At 41.6% G+C, this 19,301-nt stretch overlaps 2 protein-coding genes across 4 annotated transcripts; one reads left to right on the forward strand and one right to left on the reverse strand.

The window, feature by feature from the left end:
* Window positions 1-14: 14 nt before the first annotated feature.
* On the forward strand, window positions 15-19,193 carry LOC121587676 (protein yellow-like). 3 transcript variants are annotated; one of them, XM_041904667.1, is made up of 6 exons: window positions 15-103; window positions 1,119-1,204; window positions 17,555-17,785; window positions 17,868-18,055; window positions 18,130-18,297; window positions 18,366-19,193. In XM_041904667.1, the coding sequence occupies exons 2-6, from the start codon at window positions 1,186-1,188 to the stop codon at window positions 19,113-19,115; spliced, it is 1,356 nt and encodes a 451-aa protein (XP_041760601.1). In that variant the 5' UTR covers window positions 15-103; window positions 1,119-1,185; the 3' UTR covers window positions 19,116-19,193. The 3 variants fall into 3 exon arrangements, with proteins under 3 accessions (XP_041760601.1, XP_041760603.1, XP_041760602.1); XM_041904669.1 differs by lacking the exons at window positions 15-103; window positions 1,119-1,204 and adding an exon at window positions 14,467-14,842 and having other exon boundaries at window positions 17,533-17,785; XM_041904668.1 differs by lacking the exons at window positions 15-103; window positions 1,119-1,204 and adding an exon at window positions 14,468-14,842.
* Window positions 4,025-8,165, reverse strand: LOC121587675 (LIM domain-containing protein jub-like). The gene is given in 7 exon segments (XM_041904666.1): window positions 4,025-4,834; window positions 4,934-5,099; window positions 5,184-5,246; window positions 5,323-5,639; window positions 5,732-5,809; window positions 5,812-6,235; window positions 6,308-8,165. Coding segments are annotated over 7 exon segments (2,682 nt in total). The 5' UTR covers window positions 7,697-8,165; the 3' UTR covers window positions 4,025-4,589.
* Window positions 19,194-19,301: the final 108 nt, after the last annotated feature.

The raw sequence follows: 19,301 nt of genomic DNA on the forward strand, positions 1-19,301 counted from the left end.
AAGGGAAGAAAAAGGAAAAAAAATGCTAATGCAAATTTACGCAAAACTGCGTGACACCGTGCAGAAGCAGTTCACCCCGATGTGTACCCCCTACCTTTGACCGGTGAGTCAGTTGACAGCGGTCAGTGAAAACATTTTTTAGCTGGTGTATTTGGTTAGGTTAAGCGATTAGCGCTACGAAAATGTTCAACAAGGAGCGGTGAGGTGTATAAGGAAGGCGAGCTGATCGCATATAATAAACCTTGTTCCTAATAATTCCCCTGATTCCCTTTTTGATGATAAAGATGCATTCTATCCGCTGACAATTTTTAAGTAGATGCCCCCGCCAACTCAGAGGGACAGTTTTTTAAAACTAAAGTTGCGTTACTGAAGTGCGCTTCATAAGTTATAGAAAGTGTCAATTTTGTTTTATTGTGAAGCACTAAACTACCGGTCTCCTAGTTAAAAGCCTTCTACTATCATGATACTTTCTCTCAGCGCAGTTATTAGTGACTTTTGATGGCCATGCTTATGGTTTTGAACTACTTTAAAACATACACTTTACATTACTACGACACACATAATGAAAACTAAGTTGAATACGAATTTCGGCGCGTAACAAAATGATGGTTTGTTTGCTCTGCATACAATTGTAGGAAAGAATCTGTAATATGTACTAGTTAAAGCTAGTTAAAAGCATTGTAAACACGAAACATTGAAGGAATATTGCCACAAACCCTTAGAATTAATTTCAATTGAACTTTTTTTTTTAATTTCGTTGAACGATCATTCGTGTCAGGAAGCTTAAACCATTAACAAGATAACCGGACTCTAACTAGCTCGGAGTAACATAGGAACAATATTCAATGTTTTAACCTTACATGACTAACCCGCACCAGAGCTACCCCGAACAGGCGTGTAGCTATGACACATACGCAGAAAGTGTAAAGGAAACAATTATCTATTATAGTGCAAAACAAAAAGGCTTATATAAATACACACTCAGCCGAAGGCACCTATAAATAATGTCAGCAAAAACTGGGTTTCAATTCCTTTGTATTATTGATGTTTATGCACACATTTAAAATAGCTTCCATTTTACTACCAATGTTCAACCTAATTCGAATTCTTTTTTTCAGTGAATGAATGTATTATTTGTGGAGAACTACGCTATGAAGAGTTGTATGGGCTCTTTTGGCGGATGGCATGCGGGAAACTGCTACATGTAAGTAGATAATTGTTGTTTTCGGTTTCACATAAAGTTTTGAGAAACATTTTCAAACTGTACTTTTACATGATTTTGTACCATTTTCGAACTAAATTAATGGCATAGATTAATGATAGTATGAATTTTATTTTATGGGATATTATTTTTCGATTTCGATGGGTGTTTTTCCATCAGAACCAGGCCACGAAAAATCAACAATAAATTTCTCCACACGCTGCTAAGCTAACCTTCGAAAAAGTTATATGTGTTTGTAAGAGAAAGAAAGTAATTCCCTTCCTGTTCATGTATGAAAAAAATCATTATACTAAGTTAGGTGTATGTGTGTGCGTATATATTGCGTTTCTTCATGTGGTATGTAAATTAACAAATGTTTTTGTCATAAAATTCGCGCCACACACAAAGGTTCTAGTTTGATGGTGATTTATTAGAAGGTAACTTAAGAATGACCCGTGAAGTGCTCATCGAGCTGCTCTTTTCCATTTTTTTTTTATTTTTCGTGGCGATCTCTCCATGATGGATGTTGCCTGTTCGACTAGTTCTGTTGGAACAGGAGCTGGTTCGTCCTGGTCCGGCTGGTTCGACCATTGAACCGTTGTTGATTTCGGCTTTATCTTATGATAAATCTTCGGTTTAGAGTTGCTCTGGCTAACAGTTAATGCTTCTTGATACTGCGATAAAGCATCTCTGTAAATTTCGGTTGAAGAAACTCGAGTTAGAAATTGTAGCCCGAAATTGTAGACGAAGATCCATAGTGGGCTGGGCTGGTCAGCAGACTGTTTTGCGCAACTTGAGCAGAATGGCTTGTGATCGTATCAGCCGTTGATGACCATCAAGAAAAACATTTTTATTTACGGATCCGATCTTTTTAATAACGGTGCCAAGTTCCCATTGCTTGGGAACCCTTGGCCCAACAGTTGGCTCGATGAACTTTTGCGTACTTCGGGCTTGAAACTTCTCTTGACAGCCCCTTGTTTGCTTTTTAAAAGCATGGTTCGGCATCATCCTGTTCGGTCCTATTGTGTTGCCATCTTCACTTATGGTTGGTCGTAACACTGACAAAATAGTGCGAAAAGGTCTGCTAAACATAATTTATTTCGGGGATTTTCCGCTCAAGTTCTGGTAGACATGGAGCGGCACACTTGCACGAATGTGAGTGATGCTTCTTCCAGCGTTTCTCCACCCAATACCCAGTTCCCACAGGATTATTGGAACACTATGGAGAATACTAAATAAGAGAAACATTGGTTGGGTGTAAAAGCAACTCGATGAGGCGCTCACGGTTCATTTTTAAATTGTCTTCTAATAAACCACCATCAAACTAGAACATTTGTATTACGGTCCGACGTAATTGGACATAAGGGAAGGTAGGTAAAGACAAACACTGTGGGTAAGATGAACGCTTCTCATAAATACACGATAAAATAAATTATCGAATAATCCAACAATGCAGCATACAAACTGAAAGTAAAACAACGCGTTTGAGAACATATTTAAGCTCTGTATATTGCATTGTTTATACTTTCGGAAGTTTAATCACATGAATGATGAGTTGTCGTGATTATTAACCAAAAAACTTTCCACATAATGAGGATGAAAGCAATAAAAATCTAGTTTTCTGGTGGTATATTCATCCTGACGCCGAAGCGGGAAAGACCGACATCGAATTTATTGATTTATTTTACTTCTTTTATCAATTGGTAATGAATATATTTCATTTGATACCTTAAATAAGGGTATTCCGAAGATATAAACCATCCAACAACTAGCGAAAGCATTGAAATAAGCGAGAAATGATCCACCGATCAAACTCTTGCGTTGTGCTGTTATACGCTCGATGCTGATTAGGCACTTCACGAAACCCAATACCTTGCCTCGACATGGACCACTGTAATCAACAAAGAGAAGAGGTATTGATATGATGGGATCGTTCATCGTTCAGGAATAGAAGAGGGATTCTATGAGATTACAACGATTAAAATTTTTAATAATATCAAATATAAAAATAATTAAAAGTCTAATTTTGACATGGTGGAAGAAACGGCCTTGACCTTGATTAACAAAAGTCCATCAAGCATGCTAGGGTCGCGGACTTGAGTACTTTCCTAAAGGGTCTAGTAGTTTCCATGTAGTCTAGTACTTGACTGTTGTTCAGTAAACTAGAGCAACATCAGCTGTTAATGTCTGATATTTTAATAATGCTTCAGGTTCTGAATTCTACGATATCTTAGAAGCGGCGCTTACGATTCCTATATTCACGGTTAAATGAACCGTCGCTGCTATTGGCCAAGAATTGGTTTATATTCGTACCAGGACGTGGAAAGCAATAGGATATGTCAAAAGGATATGGATAGGATATGTCAAAACTTTAAAAATGTACATACACTTATAAGTTTCAACACATTTTCTAATATAAATCATGTCTGTAAGATAAGGTATGCACATTTTCCTGGTCGCTGTATATCCCTAGATTTTCATCATTTTTGTTAATCTGTCCGTTTTTACTCGTTTTAATGTGTCTTGGGCCGGTCTCGTGGTACAGTCGTACGACTTAAGAACATGTCGGTCATGGGTTCAAGCCTCGAATTAACCGTGCCTCCATACGTAGGACTTGACTATCCAGCTAACGGGGTAAATCAATAATTCATTGAAAGCCAAGCCCATTAGTAGTGTTATTGGGGCAAGCCTTAACCGGCCACGGTTGTTGTGCCATATAAGAAGAAATACGTTTTTTACCTTACCTACCTTCCCGTATCATTTTGGCGACGAGGATGAGATCGAATAAGATTGGTAGGTGTACACAAACATAATTACTGGTAGTTTACGAAATAAGCAAATATGCTTCGCCTTTATTAATCTAAATCTTGCGCATTGGCGTAGTTGAGGCCAAGGTAAATGCAATACATGCAGCTATTGCAGTAATTCCCATTCTAGTCGTTCCATGGCTTTATACCGTAGTTGTGATCACTGTTAATTTTTTTTCTTTTTTTTTAAATAAGCCCATACACATTTAAACGGAATGTCACGGTAATTATCTACCTCCGATACACGCTTGATACAACACCGTCGTCTCCACATTTATCTCATAATATCCTCGTAATAGATAGGGTGAAGCTTTTATGTGAAATGTCGTACTATTGAACACGAACAGTAAAATACCTGTTAACACTAAAAGCGATGAGTTACGTTTAATGTTTTAATGTGCGCCTTTAAAGCGCTTTTTTTATAACGTTCAAAGCGCCAATGAGGTGACCGGATGAGAATGTATAGATGAGATACTAACAGGAATATAAATTACAATTTCCTGAACCAGCAGAACCAACTGAATCTATTATTGATATAAATCCATATTCGCGAAGAAGATATACTATGCATCTTTTCCTCACTAACCCATATATTGATAAGTCGCAGAAACGGGCTCAAGAATACGCCCGCGTCTGTCTTGAATGGATATCTTCTGTATATGGCAAGAACGACACATAAGTCTACCTTCGTAGGGGTAGCACCGTTTATCCGACTCATCCGTCAACTGCATACCGCACTCTTCACAGATGTAACAATCGACATGAAAATCTTTATCCATCGCCACGACGCGTACGGTGTCCTCCGTACCCTCCATCGGGGTGATACCTAAAATGATAAACATTAAAACACATGTTGATGTGAGGAATGACTCGAAGGATCCTGCCACCAATCATACATGGATGGAGATCCATTATTATCACTCACCTTTACCGCAACTCGCACATTTCGGCGCAAACATACTATGATAATCATTGACACAATAAATCTTGTTGTCTACGTCCACCGTGAAGGGTACGCCATCCAGACATTCATTACACACGCAACACCGGAAGCATCCTGGGTGATAGGATTTTCCCATCGCTTGAAGTATCTGCAATCACACATAACACGATCAATGCACTCATATCGCTCAAGTTACATCACAATGAATGAGTATCGTGCTTTCATTACTTACCATCTCCATGATCAAATGGCCACATATTGCACATTTCTCAGCCGTTTGCTGGAATCCAGAGTACTGCAAATGAGAATGAATGCGCGTAAGAATTGTAATTGTAAACAGACACTTCCATGCGTTCCGAATGAATGCTTACCATGTAGTCTTCCTCACAATAAACACGCCCATGCACGTTGTAGAACGCTTTACCACGCAAAGCCCGTCCGCAGGAGCAACAGATAAAGCAGTTGGTATGGTAGAGATTTCCCATTGCTTGGCAAGCTGCCCCGGCACCGGTTACTTTCTCTTTGCATGTATGACAAATGCCGAAATATTCACCCTGCTCCTCATTCTTTTCCATCTCTTCTTCTAGTTGACGAGTCAACTCCTCAATCTTTCGCTCAGCCTCCGTCGGTCCTGTGGGTCTTGGTGGTGTGACGTTGTATGGGAGTAGATTTTTTGTCAATCCTTTTGCTGCGGAAAGAATAATAACGTAAAGCAATATTCAGAACAAGTGATGTACGAACACTGATGCTGGAGCAAAGTAAAAAATCAAGGCATCTTACGCTTTCCTGAGCCCGACCCTGTACTCAATTGCGAAGGTGTCGGAGAAACGGCTCCTCTCAATCCCATGCCCATCCCCCGGCCATCGATGAACTTCCATTTGCCGTCAATTTACTTCCAAGAGCATTGTTCGAAGAGGCTGACACGGTCCCTTTCCCTTGGTTATTCGATAATTGATTCTTTGCTATTTCCATTTCTTGAAGCGTTGCATACTGCCGTTCTTGGCCCACCTGCACCGGCATAGCAGCAGTGGTGGAACCTGCGACAACGCCAGCTGGAGTTGTTGTACTTGGCGGTGATGTTAGGGGGCTTGTTTTGATCGACTGTAAAGTGCTGTTCCCAGAGTTGTTATATTTGGAGCCGCTAGTCATGCAGACGTAATCCGATCCGTTGATATCCTCGACAAAACTTTTGTTGAGCGAGCTTGAACCAGAGATGGAGCTGCTGCGCGACGGCGACTTGTTGTTTTTCTGTTGTGTCTTTAGGGCTTCCGTAGACTTGGGGGGCTGTAGAAAAAAAAATATATTCACAATTATTACTGCCAGTCCGGCGTTGTTGGGCAATTTAATGCTACATACCAATGACGGTGCACTCGATGCACCAAGTTTGGGTGATTTCTGATAGTCGTAGGGCAGTGCTGCAGATGCCGGAACTCCAGTTGCGTGATATTTTACGTTCGGCAATTGGACCGGTTGCGGTTGTTGAGCAATTTTAACAGATATGCTACTGTTTGTCGGCGAGTGCTGGTATTGCTGTTGCTGTGGATGATGATGATACATAGCGGCTGCTGCATTATGCATAGGTCCGGCAGTTGCGGCAGCATTTGCACTTGTTCTGTAGCTATTCGAATTCACATTTGTCGTTTCATAGATGGGCTGGGACAGCTGGTCTGAGGAATGCTGATACTGTTGATGCGGCATTTGCTGCTGCTGTTGCTGGTGCTGCTGCTGGTGTGATATTGCATTAGGGCTTGGAGTTGTGCCATCGGGACGCTGGTGATAATATACCTGCATGGATCCTTTGGTTGCCTGCGGCTGTGCCTGCTGTCCCGCTGAAGGTGGTGACTGCAAGTTTTCATAGATTGGCGGCTGTTCGGCACTCGTTACTTCCGGAGGCTGCGGAGTGTGTGCATATCGGCCAGCCATATTCATCATTCCTGGATGTTCCCGTCCGGCCATCACAACGCCGTTCGGCAATATATACGATTGGCCTGCCGTACCCACCGGAACCTGTGGTTGGGCCTTTGTGTTGTGCGATTCGAACTTTCGATGTTCGTACAAGTGTGCATCAAATGACTGTTGTTGTAATTGTTGCTGCTGCGTAGCTGTCGGATAGCAGTCTATGTTCTCGTATACCGTTTGATAACGCGAATCGTAATAATGTTGCGGTTGCACCGACCCTACTGAGGAGCTGCTTGTCCTAGGAATGGTTCCACCGCCACCACCTCCGCTGCCAGAGTGATGGGATGAGTTGCTCATCGAATGGGTGGGGCTGTTATTGACCCTGTACTGATAACTGCCACCACTGGTACTGACACTGTTGGCTCCGCCACCTGCCATCGCAGATGTGCTCGAGACCGTAGCATGCGCACTGTTGTTCTGCTGCACGGGAAACTTGCTCCCACCAGCGGCCGCAGCAAGCATCTGATTCTGATACCGATCGTACATACGGTAGTCATTCATGTTCACCATTGTGGCCATCGATACGGCCACAGTTGCACCATTACTACCCGGCGCAGCTCCCATAGCCGATGCGGTCGAAGTCACCATACCGTAGACACTGCTGTCGGAATTAGAATCCTGCCCACCGCCACTACCAGAAAGGTTGGCTCGTGATAGGGCACTGATCATTTTTCCACCACCAGCAGCACCACCACTGCCACCACTTCCGTCAGCTTCCAAACGCATTTGGTGCATACGAGCAATCAGCGCTGCGTCCGGATTTTGGGAATGCATCTGATTCGACATTGTGAAACGCAGCCCCGATTGGCCTTTTATTGTTTACCAAAACTATGAGGTAAAGAACTTTTTTCGTACTGATTCGTTGTTGCTATTTCGAACTCACGAGCTTAGAAAAGTGTGCGTAATGAATCACTTATCAATAATACTGATCACTTATTTTTGTAGCATTGATATTTATTTTACAAGATCACCGTACATTATTGCTTATTCTTTTTCTGCCAAACATTCTACCTGCATTCTAACATCCATTACCAGCAAATGTTGCTTGTGAGTTTTGCACTGTTTTTTCTTCTGTCTCAAAAATTTCACACACACTCCCGATCTGCTTGACGCTGTCACATCCAAGCAGTAAATGTGGCCAGATTATTTTGGCACATTTCGGTAGGAGCACCAACATTTTATCTGTAGTTTTCGGTAGGTTAAAACTCGAAACTCCGTTAAAAAAAGAATATGCATCCTTTATCTAGGATATGGATTAGATTTGGTTAAGCGGTTACACAAATGAAGGTCTTTCTGAAGTGTCGATCTGAAAATTGTACTAGGAATTCTAAGCCAAAGAAGGACTAAGATGCTCATTTTTTTCTTCTCAGTGGTGGCAAGTTCTTTTTCTCGGGGCTCCACGCGACCGCTTAGGGCCGCAGCAGTGCTCCATTGGATACGATTTTATCGTACGTGCTTAGTACGACGTGATTTGATTTTCGCTGGATTATTTAAACTGTTCTGATTATTTGGCTGAGTCTTATAGTTCAATGATTAAAAAAGTTGAGATTCTTTCCTTCATATATACATTGGTATTTCTGGTCACTTTGCCCACAGGTCAAGGCGAGCTTTTTGGCGGCCACCGTCGCAAAACCGTCGCAAAATGTCAAAATCGACGTCACAAGTACTTAAAAACGACGTCGCCAGCGAGGGAAAAATCAATTAATTTAATTTAATCAATTATTTTAATGATCAATTTCGTTTTAAGCTTTAACCACCGACAGCGAGATTCAACATAAAATTTAAATGATTTTCTCTGACGAGTAATTGCCGGAATCCACACAACTGACATTTTTTACTTATTATGAACATTAAATTTTAACGGATAAAATTTTGAATTCAAAACGCATGTAGCATTTTTCAAGGCAAACAAACGTGCATCAGCGCGATAAGGCAGCGGTAATCGCTGATGCGGGCGTGCGAGCGATTTCTGAAAATGTATGGAATTTGACAATCAAAACATTTTGATTTTTTCGCACACACGCCCGCAGTAGCGATTACCGCCGCCTAAGTAACAAATGAGAATAGCGATCCTTGAAACAGCATTCCAAGCGCCACAGATTAAGCTTAAATGACTGGAAAATCAAATATTTGTGTTGTGCAGACGTGGAAAATCGGTAGTTTTAGGGCGATCATCTGTGAATCGGTAGGCATATAAAAAATCGGTAGGAATACAGATAAATCGGTATTTCTGGTCACTCTGGCTGCCACATAAACCCGATGAATAAGACGTTTGAGCCCCAAACGCTTGAGCGAGCTCACTATAGTGAGCGGAAGAGCTTGAGCTTCTCACGAACTAAAAGCTACAAACATGTTTGTTTTAAAAAGATATACGGCCGTATCGGGGTGGTCGTTCGTTCCTGGGAATGTTCGCCGCGACGCTCATTTTCACTCATTTCATAGACCTCTATGATCAAAAATTAGAAAACTGTCTAGGTTTTGTTCTGCCCATTCTAGTGGTACAACCCTGTCCACTCATGAGCGACGAACGACCACCCCGATACGGCCGTTTATAATGCGCGCCTTTACGTATTTTAATACAATATAAAAAATAACACATAAAAGGATGAAAGGTACAACGAATTATTTTTTCACGGTTTGTAGTTGCATTGACTCAGCTTGAAAAAAATGTATTTAATTTCATGCATTGCATACATTCTTTAGGAATTGTGAGCGTTGATTATCTTGAATTATAATTCAGCAATACTATGTTCAGATTATTGGATTCTGTTTTTTTTTTCAAGAATATCCCTGAGCACATCATCCTTAATGATCAGTTATTTCCTAACAGCACAAATTATTATTTCCTAAGCACAAAAAGTGTCAAAAATGCTGATTTTCTTTTATGATCCGTGTTGGCCACGAAGGACATTTGCATTCCCTTACACAAACAGAGATCGAGCTTTCTATCAAATCAATGCTACGGAAAGCATATTGTATTAACATTTAGAACATTTGGCCGGTCTCATGGTACAGTCGTCAACTCGTACGACTTAACAACATGCCCGTCATGGGTTCAAGCCCCAAATAGACCGTGCCGCCATACGTAGGACTGACTATCCTGCTATGGGGGGAAATCAATAAGTCACTGAAAGCCAACCCCACAAGTGGGTTGGCAGGCCTTGACCGGCATCCGTTGTTGAGCCAAAGAAGAAGAAGAAGATTAACATTTAGAATGGATTTTTATGTATTGCTGTACAAATCTTTGCAATAATAAAATACGCAGGAAGAACTAGTGAAACATTACAGAAAAACTACCTTCCAAGACATCGCCAAAAACAATGAGAGAACAATAATACATCATACGTATAAAAAAAAAAATTATGATGCTTCTTGCGTTTCACTTTTTAGATTGTTTCAAAAAACAAAGCTATTTCAGATCAATTTGGCAACAATGTATCGAGTAAACGAAACAATATTTGAACGAAAATACAGAAGTCTCTAATAGGATTGTATAATACCGGTTTCGTTTTTGTTCGTGTAGTTCGTGGTTATGTTTAACACTTTTCCGTTTGACTCAGATTACTGGCACTAAGTTTTAATCAATCAATCACTTCATATTAATCATCAAAATAATCAATATTAATAACAAAATTTGCTAAGCAACATGGCAGTTCCGTCACTACTGAATTAGAAAAAAACAAAATTAAAATAAAGTCACGAAGTATTCCATATTTTACTACACGTTGACTATACAGTGGGACCCCTCATAACAAGTTTTATCCGTTCCAGTGACTCACGCGCTACACGAAATAATCGTTATGTCTCCTCATTTCCATGCAATTTACATGAAAAGTGAAATAATTGGTTCCAGGATCGCAAATGTGCTGATAAAAAGGGTAAATACGAGCAATGTTCTCATTATTAGTTACGGGAAGATTCGTATAGTTCACTATTTCTTTGTCATTTGGGTCCTTTCCGTTTTAAGTTCGTAGGATGAAATTTTAGCCTGTCAGCTGTTTGCATTGTATAGCAGTTTTCGAGCAGCTATCTAAGTAGGTATAATATACAGGTGGGCTTATCCCAAGGTGTATGAATTTAGAAGGCTGATTTTTATCGCTTCTGTTGGTGAATGAAGATTTTAAGAGTGTTTTGAGTATTCGTCAAGCCTCCAGAAAGCTTGTTTGAACGAAAGTTTTTACCCATCCTGTCAAAAAGTGATATTCAAATTTGGTTTGAAAAACATGCTATGAGACCACCTGGACTACATACACTTTGATTCTAGATTCCACCACGTGATCTCTTTAATGCGCCTTGGGGTAAATGTAAACAACACCGTGTTTTCGAGCAGGTACTCGAATCTAATCCGAGCTTTGAGGCTAGAATAATCTAGACTGAAAATTGTAGACTAGTTTTTTGTGTGGTTTTGTATGGAGTGTTTACATGATTTCAGCCTCCAACTGTCAAACTCCATACAAAAAACTAACTAGAATCGTGAAAGGCCCCATTATTGGAAAAGTTATCGGTTGTTTAAGTATTTTCTTTAAAATTGTCTAAAAATATCGTATTGCGAACGATATATTTTGTTTTGTGTCTAGGAAGAGTTTGTTGATAACAATTGGCAGGGAAACTCTCCCCGATCGTGAACAAGTAGATACAGTAAATCACGCTAGAAACTCGCAATAAATTTATATTAAACTATGCTTAGTATCGAAGCTATCATTTGACTGAGCGATAATTAAAATTAAAGAACTGTCCAATGTTTACCGATCTTGATTTCAGACCCGCTCCCAAAAAAACGTATCCCCAAAACGAAATATTTTGCTCGTAATGCGAGATTTTACTCGTTAAGAGAGGTATTAGTTGAGCATATTGATTTGCTAGTTATACGAATAGTTATGAGGCGTTCTACTGTATAGTCCTTTAGATGTCGTAAGAGTTTTGAACTATGAAGTCATAGTGACTTTATTCAATACTGTGGTACGACGTTAAAAAAAATCAAAATTTACCTAAAATTGGCCCAAGTTAGTTAAGACTGGACTGGATCATATTACGATTGGGAAGGTGAGCAAACTATTTTACTTTTGTTTTTATCCCAACAAAATCCCCGGTATGTATGTAATTATTAAATTATTATAAGAGATTAGCTATAATATAAGAAAATTATAGCTTGTTTACCCATTGCTTTGTACAATCATATTTGACGGCAAATGTTCTGTGCTAAAGCAAAGCTTCCTTATTTTACTCGTACTATAATTGCTGTGGTTCATTATGCTCACTGCCTACATTTACTGATGCTGGAGGCTTTTTTGTTATCAATTTTCTAGTTAGAATTGTGTGTGCTCTCTTGGCAAAATTGTCGTTACCCTAAAGCTCTGTGCCTAAGAGAAGATAAACAATTGGCCAATTAGACATGTTCAATTATTTGGATTTACATCTTCCGTGATTGTTCTCTGCTAATTGTAAATTGTGCTGGTGTTTGCTGAAGATGTGTTGAGTTAAAAATATTCCATTCGTGTTTGAAGAAATAAATGCTTTGTGTAAGCGATTTCGACAAAAAAAAAAACAAAAAAACCTTATTCATTTATATTATTCCTGCAAGATGATCATCGTTGGAAGAAGGCTCACAGCGGTGGATGACATTGACTTGAATTGAAGAAGGTGAAGCGAATACAAATGTTCCACGCATCATGACCCATCAACCAGTGAAGATTTCATTATCTTAGAATACTTTGGTGTAGTGTGGAATAGAGGAAAAAAGACGCATTTTCAAGCGTGTGGTCGCTTGTATCCGGTCTGTGTGATCATTAATTCATTTATTATTGTAAAAAATGTTTTGTCTTGAAGAACCATTTGCTGGCGATCGTTTGCTGTTTCTATTTTAAACCCGAACAAAGACATTGATCCGCTTCGCATCCTATACCACTCTAAATCTCGTAACATTTTTATTTTTCAAGTATCGTTCAGTGTAGCTGATTTTATTATTTCATGTAGTTTGAACTGTATTGTATGGCGCAAGCAGTGAAATTTTCATTACGAACATTTCCTGCTCGTTTAGCCTTTGTAAAGGATGTTAATTTTTCAATCGATTCTGAGAGAACGATGAAGAAATGTCTACATAAATAGCTAGCCATTGCTTGCGAGTGCTCTGGATTATTGAGGGTCCAGTGCTACTTATCACGTTCGATCATGACTTGTCAAAACATCGATCATGTGCCGTCATCCTTCATGGTTGTTTGCCAGTTGCCTAAGAAAGCCGACTTGTGCCCGTAGACCTTCGCGCGCTAATATTGACTGCCTTTCTCTGCCCTTAAAAACTATATATTCTGGGTTATCATTTGGGAGGTTTTTAGCGAACGGGTTAGCCGTTAGGAAATCATGTTGAACTTTGCAATATCGAACCTCGTTTTGTGTGGGAACGTACTACTAGCGACGACAGGTGTTTCGGTTATTTTGACTGAAATGTGTTCATATTTTGTTAGTCTTTTTTGTTAGTTACGGCACACTAGCAATTAAAACAAGATGAGTTCATTTTATGAAATCGATTTCTTGTGCAAGAGTGTTCCACAGTGTATGTGTCTTTCTGGTTGAAAGATGATTGTAACAAGCTGTGCGTGACGCGTGAGAGGTGCAAGAAGTTAATTTATGAGACAGAAAATGAACAATAAAGCAAAATACAAAAGAGAGTGTGTATGGGATTATTAATCTTAAGTTAAATAACTGTTGTTTCTAGCTAACAAAGATCATTTTAGATCGGTTTATAGATCAATTAAATTACGCGTTTAATAGGATAAAGATGTTTACCTACACGAGATTTCAATTAAACCCATTAGAGGTGACGCAGTCTGATGCCGCGACGCAGACAACAAAAGTATTCAAACGCTTTTATGGTGGAAACATTGACAAACGTACATCCGGCTGGACGATATTTCCAAGGCCTTGAGCGTATGCATTGATCCATATTGTATGTTTTGAGCTAAATAAAGATACAGTTTGAATATTGATAAATAGTGACGAAAAATTTGCGTCAGATTGTTACATTGAATATTTGTTGGTATATCGTTACTTCTACATTACATTCACTCCTAAAGCAACACAAAGTCAATGTGCACAATCATACGATTATGAGCCATTGTTATTGATGCTGAGAAACCTGCTTTTCCACTACGAAAAATCCCCAATCCGATCGGGATTACAAGGCGCGTTAGACTGTTTAATCAATGTGACGTCACAGTACTGAAATGCTGAACGAGTCATGCCCGTATCGTCTTCGTCTCTTCTCGGATCGTGAAATGAAATATCATTTTCTGTCCAATGCCGCTTGTATGCCCGGGCTTTACTTCGTAAAAATTTGCATATTTTTTGAAAATCCTACCACTACCATTTGCATATTCTAATAAGTTTGTACAGTTATATTCTATGTCCTGCTTACTTCGCTTCCTTTTCTACGATGGTGGAACCGGCATGGAACGGCAGTGGGTAGGTTTGCCTACCACCAGCCTCACAGACGATGGCCATAAAGTCAGCGTCGTTCGGTTGGTCGCGAATGTTGCGTGTAGTTGTGCACGTATTGCATTGTTTGTGTGGGCCCTGTTCACAAGAAACAGTCAGGGCTGGGTACCGGCAACGATCGGTTCAAACCTCGGCGCAGTATCGAACGGATCGCGCACAGAACAACAGCTGAATCGCAAGCGGAACGCGCAATTATTGCATTCGATCGTCGTCGATCGATCGTTGGAAAGTGTGTCCTCTACTTTTGGAGATCGGTCAATCAAGCGGCGGGTGATCGTTGTGGTGGATTTAGTTAAAGGTTACCGAGTGCTACTATCTGGAGAGTGTTGCAATATATCGAATAAAAGAAGAAAAAAGCAACCAACGCGATTGATCGGAACTGACCACATGAACTCTATTTCGAATTGGCAAACGAGCACGTGTTTATGAGTGAATGTTGATGTAAGTGAGATTGTATGAAAGCAGATAGTTTTATTTATTGCCTTTGCTATTACACAAACCCCTAAAAGCAACTTCCAGCTAGTCCGTGTTTGACGGTCAAAAGTGTAGGGGAAAGTGTTTGGAAGGACAGGCCTGCATGGTTCAGCGATTCGTCCAGCAGGGCGACTACTGCTCGTGCCGAGTAGCATCACCCGAAAACGCGATGCCATTCACTGGTGGCCGGCTCTTGCTAGCCGATTACTGATTGTGTGCGAGCGGTGCAGCGGGGTGGTAGCTTCGCATTTTTTAAGTTGCCTCACCGGTGCACCGGTTTCCGCAAGAATACGGTGGTACGGTGCGTGTGCATTTTACAGCGTCCGCGTGTAGGAGAGAACAACAAGAGAACAAGAGACTGGAGGACGCGAGGCGACAAGAACGAAACTGGTTCGATCGTTGGGTGGCTGCAAAAGAGAGATCGCGTTCGAAACCGCGTGGATAACTGCGGCGATCGTGGCAAATGCAGCATTACCAGTAACGTGTGTGTCGTTGCTTGATCGAACCCCACGATCGTTCTAAGTGGCAGTCTGGACGATCCGGAGCTTTTGTTTTCGGTGTTACTTATTGATGATGTTAGCTGTTACCTATATTACCTGTATTACCTTTAATTACACAGGGAAACTGCAGAAATGTAGGCCATTCGGTTTGTGTGAACAGAATGTGTACAGAATATACCAAATCTGTTGTCAGACTGTACATGCTATGGCAAGTGAATTTAATAAGAACAGATCTTATTTACACTGTTTGTTTATCGACTAGATCGACTAGATTTGTGTACGACACACGGCGTACACAAATTATTACACGCACCATTAACGTTGGTGATCGACAAGGTTACAAGGTGGTGCGTGGTGCATGACGTTTGCGCGTACAGCATTTTCGGAAGTTGGCTGCCGTGCCTGGGGGTGTAGTGGAATTGTAATTAAACGCGTGTGCGCACATTTGAACCGGTTGGAAGTGAGGCAGTGGTGCATGTGTGTATGGCATTTTGGTTACATTTCTGTGTGGGGAGGGAACGCAATTGTGTTTCCCATGAATGAAAATCGAAACATGCATTACAATTTGCATGCACCCTAGCTGGGTGTCTACAATTCAGAACCCATTGGCGGTAGAAGTAGAAAGCGCACTCCGCGCAGTCGGCAACGGGTGGGGAGACGCCAATCATGAGTGATTTGATGGTGTTTTGTGGTTTTGGTGAGATTTTATTGGCGTATTGTAAGGCGCAGTACAACCGCAGGGTGCAATTGCATCTTTCCAAGCACATGGTAGCATTGAACGGTTGGGCTTTTATGGGGTCACTATCTTAGCACGTTCTCGGTGAGTGGTTTTTAAGGATGTTTTGCACGACGTCTGCATCACCACGGCAATTAAATGGTGCTCAAAGTGAAATGAAAGAAACCAAACGTTAAACTGGGTGTGACAAAATTAAGCGCTAGAGTGCATTTCTCCCTATCATGAGAATGATATTTAATGAAGTTGCGTTTAACACAACGCACTTCCTTGGACCAGTGGACCAAAGGTTGGTTGCAAAGGTGCGATTATTTGTCAATTCATTGCATTTTAAGTACAATCGTTCGCTTCTTTTTAATGATGGATTTATGAAACGTTGGTTAAACAATGCACTTCTGCAACAAAATTAGTAGACGAACACTTGATACATTTTAAGCAAACCTTACACCAATCTTTGATCGCACTTACCGTTCTGCGGTTAGTTTATTGTTGTGAAAAACCGGTTATCACCCAAACTGAAACCTTCCACTGCTCCGTAGTACACCCTTGGGCGGTATGTTAGCTACTACTAGAAACAAAATATACAAGGCAGTGAATTGATAACACGTTTGTTAGCCTCCACTAGTGACGTAGGCCAATGGTACATGCAGCGTGTTCTGGCCACGCAGCGCCACCGAACCGTAACCGGCATGGTGTACAACCGGGTTTTTGGGTGTGTTATCATGTTTCCGGGGGCACGGTATGCACCTAAGACACTTTTCCACACCTTTGCGAATGGTTTTAGCACCTGGCAAAGCGCTAATGATGAGACTGAGCACGCACGCACTCACGCTAGTATGGTCGACGAACCGTGAATATGAGTTCATAAGTTCGATTCGATTCTACTTCGCAACCACATCCCGTACCCATCCTTCCGCACCTACCGCCAATCGCGATTCGTTAATGATGCGAGGAATTTGAAGTTTACAGTTGAACGATCGTGTGATCTGTTGACTGACAAGACGATCTCCTGCCGGACAATATCTTTCATGCTTCAGGGGCATCGGGTGTAGCACAACCCGCTGGGGGTTGTGCGCGTGCCGCGGATTAGACAAACTTGTTTCGCTACAACATACAAGGACAATCGCAACCGACGGTGGGCCTGTCTCCCGGAGCAGGGCTTGATCCTTGTACAAGATTGGCCGGCGTGGCTTCGCGAAAGGAAATTACGTAATTCAGGTTAATCTGTTTCTTCCGATGGTGCGTGCGTGTCACTGGCGGTTCGATTGTGTTTCGTTGCTTCCTCGTTTTCGTCGTCCGGTTACGAATTCATATCAAAACCATTACCTCACACATTTTCGAATTATTTATATACGTACATGAGTAAAGCGGGAATTGAATCAGTTCGTGGTTAGCTTTGCATAGAGTAACACTAAGCTCGTCAGTGTCTAATCGATCTCTTCACAGTAAGCGGCACAGAGATGGCAGCCCGATCGCTATTAGCACTGCAGTTGCTACTAGTTCTGCAGCTTCATCTTGCCTGGGGACAATACTTCGGCCAGCAGCTTAAGGGTGTGCTTCAATGGAAGGCAGCCGACTTTGCCTTTCCTACGCCACAGGAGCGTCAAGAGGCACTGGCATCAGGACGATACGTTCCAGAGAACTGCATACCGCTCGACATGGATGTAGATTATTCTAGTAAGTGTGGTAGTAATTTAAACATGCAGCCGAGTTATAATAGCTATAATTTATTGTCTTCATATTCAACGTTTACGTTTAGATCCCGCTCGATCGCGTTTGTTTGTGACCATTCCGCGATTTGTAGAGGGCATCCCGTACACACTTGGGCGTGTGAGCCGCGTTCAAGGTCCTTCTGGTCCGCTGATTGAGCCCTTTCCCAACGCAGCAATACAGGCAAGACCTGAGACCAACAACTGCCAAGGAATTGTGTCCGTGTTCCGTATTAAGGTGTGTTCGACTGTAAATTAAAATCATATTTAGTTGCCTATCATTTACATACCTGCACAAATTCCACCGCTCAGATCGACGAATGTAACCGTATGTGGGTGCTCGATACGGGAAAGATTGGCGAAAAACGCATCTGTCTGCCGCAGCTGGTAGTGATTGACATGAAGACGGATAAAATCATCCATCGCTATCAAATACCGGCCGATCAGCTCGTGTGTGAACTGTCGCTGTTGGTAAACTTGGTACGTTACTATCGTAGACTGCACTGTTTCGAATATCCAATAACAGATAATTTACATTCAATCTGAAGCTTGTAGACGTACAGGACCCATCACCGCTTGGATCGTGCAAGAATACGAAAGTATACATGGCGGATGTCACTGCCCCGGCGATGATCGTGTACGATATGCCACGAGGCAAATCATGGCGCATAACGAACAAACAAATGCATCCCAACCCAGACCACGGTACCTTCACCATCTCCAACGAGAGCTTCGATCTGATGGACGGCATGGTGGCAATGGCATTGTCTCCGCGCATACCAACGGACAATGTGGTATTTCAATCAAACTACGGTACAAACTGGCGCCCGTCCAATGACCGATTGCTATACTTCCATGCGCTGGCATCAGTGACAGAGAATGCAGTGCGCACCTCCGTGCTGCACAATGACACCATTTGGGAGGAAGACGTCGAAGCAATGCCACGAGCCTTCCGCCCAATTGGCGTACGCCCGTCGCAGGCGGTAGCAGAGGCCATGGACAGCAATGGAAATTTATTCTTTGGATTGGTTGGTCAGAATGCGATCGCGTGCTGGGACTCGACAACGCCTTACAATCCGGCCAACATGCGTATTGTGTCACAAAACAGTGAAACATTACAGTTTCCTAGCGGAGTAAAGATCATACGAAACCGCAAGGGAGCCGAGGAGCTGTGGGTGTTAACGTGCCGTTTCCAAAAGGTTATGACGGGATCGTTGAACACGAACGAGACCAACTTCAGAATACAGGCCATACAGATTCCGGAGATTCTTGGATACAAAAGCTCGTGCAGAGTGTAAAGTTTTGGTATGATGCGCATGGGAGATTTGAGGGAGAATGATTACAAATAAAACGTTACCATTAAGAAATAATTAAAAATGTTTTTTTGTTTGTTTCCCACGTACGTCCACCACTATCTTCTCGGCCTTTATCATTGAAATTGTGTATTTTGTGCACTGGAATGGAAATTTTGTATTTTATGACAT

Source organism: Anopheles merus, chromosome 2R (genome assembly GCF_017562075.2).
Source record: "Anopheles merus strain MAF chromosome 2R, AmerM5.1, whole genome shotgun sequence".
NCBI classification, from domain to species: Eukaryota; Metazoa; Arthropoda; class Insecta; order Diptera; family Culicidae; genus Anopheles; species Anopheles merus.